General features: G+C 43.3%; 2 protein-coding genes across 2 annotated transcripts in view; both read right to left on the bottom strand.

Moving 5' to 3' along the window:
* Positions 1 to 266, bottom strand: part of c4h11orf98 (chromosome 4 C11orf98 homolog) — a 6,770-nt gene extending 6,504 nt beyond the window's left edge. The window contains exon 1 of the mRNA XM_079236434.1: positions 208 to 266. Within this exon, the coding sequence (XP_079092560.1) occupies positions 208 to 246 (39 nt within the window). The 5' untranslated portion in view covers positions 247 to 266. The remainder of the gene's footprint in view (positions 1 to 207) is intronic.
* A 1,379-nt stretch (positions 267 to 1,645) lies between these two features.
* pthlha (parathyroid hormone-like hormone a) overlaps positions 1,646 to 5,000 on the bottom strand; it is a gene marked incomplete at its 5' end in the record, with an annotated part of 5,389 nt that continues 2,034 nt past the window's right edge. The window contains 2 exons of the mRNA XM_079236122.1: positions 1,646 to 2,000; positions 2,374 to 2,904. Coding sequence (XP_079092248.1) covers positions 2,397 to 2,904 — 508 coding nt within the window. The 3' untranslated portion in view covers positions 1,646 to 2,000; positions 2,374 to 2,396. The remainder of the gene's footprint in view (positions 2,001 to 2,373; positions 2,905 to 5,000) is intronic.

Raw genomic sequence — 5,000 nt, 5'->3', positions numbered from 1 at the left:
AGCAGAAGCAGCAGTGTTTACGTTAGCCGTCCATGCTAGCTGCTAGCTCCTCGCTAACCCTGACTCCTCTCCTCCTCTCTTCCTCCTCTCTTCCTCTTCTCTCTCTCTCTCTTCCTCCTCCTCCTCGTCCTCGTCCTCCTCCTCCTCCTCCTCCTCCTCCTCCTCTTCATCGTCTCCGACAATACAACTTTAAAATAGCTTCTTTACCGTTTTCGGTCGATTTATTTTCCCTCCGGGCGGAGACATGCTGGTCCTCACGTGTAGGACTTCTTCTTCTGCGGTATAAATGACGTCAGCGCTCCAGACTGGTGGCTCTCGACTGTCCCCTCAGGCCAGGGCGCGCATTACACCCAGAGTAATATATAGTATACAGTAGATTAGAGTTTAACATATAAATAAATATAAACAAACATATATATATATATATATATATATATATATATATATATATATATATATATGTTTGTTTATATTTATTTATATGTTCATATGTACATATTTTAATTTATTTTACTGCCTTTTTAAAGTGTCTGTGTCTTTAGATGTACTATGTACATTATGTACTTGAGAACAAACTCAAGGTACTTGTACCTCTTAACTTCAGTAGTTCCATGTGCTGCTACTTTATACTTCTTCTATATTGTACTTTGCACTATATTTATTTAGTTACTTTTTACTTTATGTATTTATATATTTAGCTAGCTTTTACTTTTACTACTTTATTGTTACATTTTACATTATGTATTTAGTTATTTACTTTTAACTATAGGATCTACAGTATATTATGGAGTATATATATACACACACACTGTAGCTCTTAGATATAGTACATATATACATATATATAGAGAGAATATATATATATATATATATATATATATATATATATATATATATATATATATATATATATATTAATTAACTTCCAGATCTCACTCAACACTGTGTTTTGTATATATATATATATATATATAAAGCTGCAATGTATGATTGTTTTTACTATCAATTCTTTTAAATCTTCTCATTTATTAATTGTTGGTTCTTAAAGTGTCTGAACCCAAAGATATTCTGTTTCCCATGCTATGCTAAATGCTCCCACTGAAGAATCTGCAACCAGAGACTAAAAAATCCAGCCTTGTATTCATGAAGATGTAATTCAATATGACCAAACTGCAGAGGACCCGGGGACGAGCCCTGGGGTTCTCCAGCAGACTGCAGAGGACCCGGGGACGAGCCCTGGGGTTCTCCAGCAAACTGCAGAGGACCCGGGGACGAGCCCTGGGGTTCTCCAGCAGACTGCAGAGGACCCGGGGACGAGCCCTGGGGTTCTCCAGCAAACTGCAGAGGACCCGGGGACGAGCCCTGGGGTTCTCCAGCAGACTGCTGCTTGAGGTTAGTGATGTAAAAGACAAAGAGACACGAGGACACGAGAGCAGGATCCCGTCAGCGGTTTAATCCGGTCAGAAAGTTCATCTCAGTGCAACAAGTTGCTTTATGTACAGGTGTGAACTCACTGAGAAGCAGAGCGGGCGCTGGAGGGAACGGAGACCCTGAAGGCAGCACGGGGGTTGGACACAGAAGAACCAGCAGTAGAGCTTCTTCACTTCAATCAACCACCAAAACAAGTCCACACACAGAGTCAATGGTATATATATTTATATTTATATATCTAAAGTGCATTATGGTACAAAAATATAGAAGGTCAGCAGCACCTCGATACATTTACAAAATAAATACACCATTCAGATGAAATAAATTACGGCAAAACAAATCTGACATAAGTGGAATAAAAAAAGAAAAAGCAATCAGGATTCACAAGATTAAAATCTGTTGCCTCACAGAGCTTCAAACACGTTTTTGTTTTTTATCATATTCTGCTATCTATTCTGCTATATTTAGAATATTTACAGACAATAAATATTTTCAAATTTCTTTCCAAACAATCACTCTGACAGAAGTCTGCGCCGAGAGCGTTTAGGAGTCCGACGGGCCGGAGGGTTCTGAGACGAAGAGACAAACGGTTAGTTTCATGTTCAAGAAGTCTTTTTCTCATTTTCCGAAACTGAGAATTGTGTTTTTTCAAAAACTAAAACTGTGCTATCTCCTCATCCACAAGGTCGATTTAATTAATTTAAATTGCAAAAATTCCGTAACCCTTGTGAGAAGAGGTGTGTGGTTACATTTTCTTTTTTTTAAAGTTTTAATATTTCCGTAAGCTCCTTAAAATGACTAAGCGAAGTACAACGAAAAACACGTTTTTTGGACTGAATATGCTTCCTAACATGTCAATGCTTGTGCTTATTGTTGCAGATCTAGATGCTTTAGGTCTTGATCTTTCTAAAGATGTGCAGTATTACTCTGTGGTTGACTCACCTTTGTCAGAGACTGACAGCGTTTCAAAGCAGCGCCCTCTGCAGGCCGAGCAGGGACCAGGCCTCCAGGCCGCTCCCGGCTTCTTCGTCCTGCGGCCTCCGGCCCAGCGAGCGCGCCCTCCTCTTCCTCTTGTCGCCCTCCCTCCTCTTCCCGGACCTCCCTTTCTTCTTCCTCCTGCCGGGTGCCTTCAGCGCGCCGTCCTTGTACGTCTGAGACTTGTTGGTCTCCTGCGGCAGGTTGGTGCCCTCCTCCTCCTCCGGCCGGAAGCTGACGGGGAGGTTCTTGGTTCCCCCGGGGGGCTTGGAGTGCAGGGTGCTGCCGGTGGTGCTCAGGTTGATGCCCAGGCCGGCCCCCGGCAGCCCGGCGCCGCTGCTGCTCCCGCCTCCTCCTCCGGCGGTCCGGGCCGGCAGGTCGCGGATCTCCGCCGTGTGGACTTCGTCCAGGAGCTCCTGCAGCCACATGCGGCGCTTGAAGTCCTGCAGCGTCCGGCCTTTGTCGTGCATCAGCTGAGCGTGAGTCACCGAGCGCTTCCTGCAAGGAGCCGCAGAAGACACGTGGTTTTAAACATGTGTAAACGTAGCACCGCGAGCTGAGGGGAGGCCTTTTCCGACGGACGTCTATGAGTCCCGAGGCCTTCCTGGTCCGCCCACATTTCTAAGACCGCGTCATACAGCTGATGAACATTTCAGCACCCAGCATGCCTGGCTGAATCAGACACTGTTTTGATTATTGTTGCAGATTCCGATTCCTTATGTCCTCATCTTTCCAAAAATGTGTGTTATTAGTATGTGGGCTGTTGTTAAGGCCCTGAACCATACAGTCTGAAAAACAGTTTGAAAAACTTGGTGACCGCTCGAGGAGGCATTTGTGGAATCTGGCTCATGGCATGCTGGATGTTCATAGTTATGATCAAAATATGGTATAAAAGTGTATTTATTTATAGAATCATATAAAATAACACAAGTATTAGAACTCCTTTGGGGTTCATACGACTACTGGAACACGGGGAACAAGAGGTGCAGAAGGAAGTACACCAATCAAGTACAAGTGTGTACAAGTACGTCTTCAGGACGGTACTTATTCGTGTTATCCTTCATGTTCTTGTTCCAACAGGTTTATGTTAGGATTTATATTTCATCATTGACATGTTTTGCACGTGTGAACTGTTTTATAAGTATATGCTGAAGTTATATTGACTTGTATTCATCCTGGAGAAAGATCCCGGTGGGATTCAAACCCGTGACCCCTCTTTTACAAAACCAGTTCAGGCTCGTTGTGTAAAATCAAAAGAGGAAAGTGTGAAAGGCAGTTCATGAGACGCCCACATGGTGGAGCCATCTGGTCAGAGTCCTGAACACACAACCCTCCAGAGAACAAGCGTCTATTTCCTTGTTGAAGGATGAAATGAGACTGAGGTCCAGTCCCAAAGGCCCAAAGTCCCCCTGAACCCTGAACCCTCAGTACTCACTGATCTCCTCTAAGTCTTGTGTTGAGAGGCTTCAGGCTTCATGGTGTGAATATGAATGACAGCACTTTGCTGCAACATCACGTGACTACATACAACATATTGTGTATTTATTTTATACTTTTTATTCACTGATTTGAATGTCTTCAAAGTCATTTTAAATAATCTATTTACTCATTTTGTCAAAACTAACTGTTTGATGAATGTAAATAAATAATAAATATAATTTCTGCTTACATTCCTCTAAATTTCAAGTGTCTTTAGTCCGTAATGTTGTAGTGTAAAGGTATTTTATCAGCTAAACACCCACGTGCCTCGCGTGTTTAACGTCACATTGCTATGCATTGTGGGTAATTCCCTTAGGCAAAGTCGTCATCAAGAAGAAGAAGAAGAAGAAGAAGAAGAAGAAGAAGAAGAAGAAGAAGAAGAAGAAGAAGAAGAAGAAGAAGAAGAGCTGCACAGTTGATTGTGACCAGAAGGTGGAGCTGTTATCTTTCCAGCAGCAGACAGTGTCTCATCAATCAGAACCACAGAGACCTGGAGGAACTGTCTGGGAACTGGTCTGGGAACTGTATAGGAACTGGTCTGGGAACTATATAGGAACTAGTCTGGGAACTGTCTAGGAACAAGTCTGGGAACTGTATAGGAACTGGTCTGGGAACTGTATAGGAACTGGTCTGGGAACTGTATAGGAACTGGTCTGGGAACTGTATAGGAACTGGTCTGGGAACTGTCTAGGAACTAGTCTGGGAACTGTATAGGAACTGGTCTGGGAACTGTATAGGAACTGGTCTGGGAACTGTATAGGAACTGGTCTGGGAACTGTCTAGGAACTAGTCTGGGAACTGTATAGGAACTGGTCTGGGAACTGTCTAGGAACTAGTCTGGGAACTGTATAGGAACTGGTCTGGGAACTGTATAGGAACTGGTCTGGGAACTATATAGGAACTAGTCTGGGAACTGTCTAGGAACAAGTCTGGGAACTGTATAGGAACTGGTCTGGGAACTGTATAGGAACTGGTCTGGGAACTGTCTAGGAACAAGTCTGGGAACTGTATAGGAACTGGTCTGGGAACTGTCTAGGAACTAGTCTGGGAACTGTATAGGAACTGGTCTGGGAACTGTCTAGGAACTAGTCTGGGAACTGTATAGGAACTGGTCT

This window comes from Taurulus bubalis (assembly GCF_910589615.1).
Source record: "Taurulus bubalis genome assembly, chromosome: 20".
Taxonomy (NCBI): domain Eukaryota; kingdom Metazoa; phylum Chordata; class Actinopteri; order Perciformes; family Cottidae; genus Taurulus; species Taurulus bubalis.
Note: the sequence above shows the minus strand (reverse complement) of the source record. Positions and strands in the feature narration are given on the sequence as shown.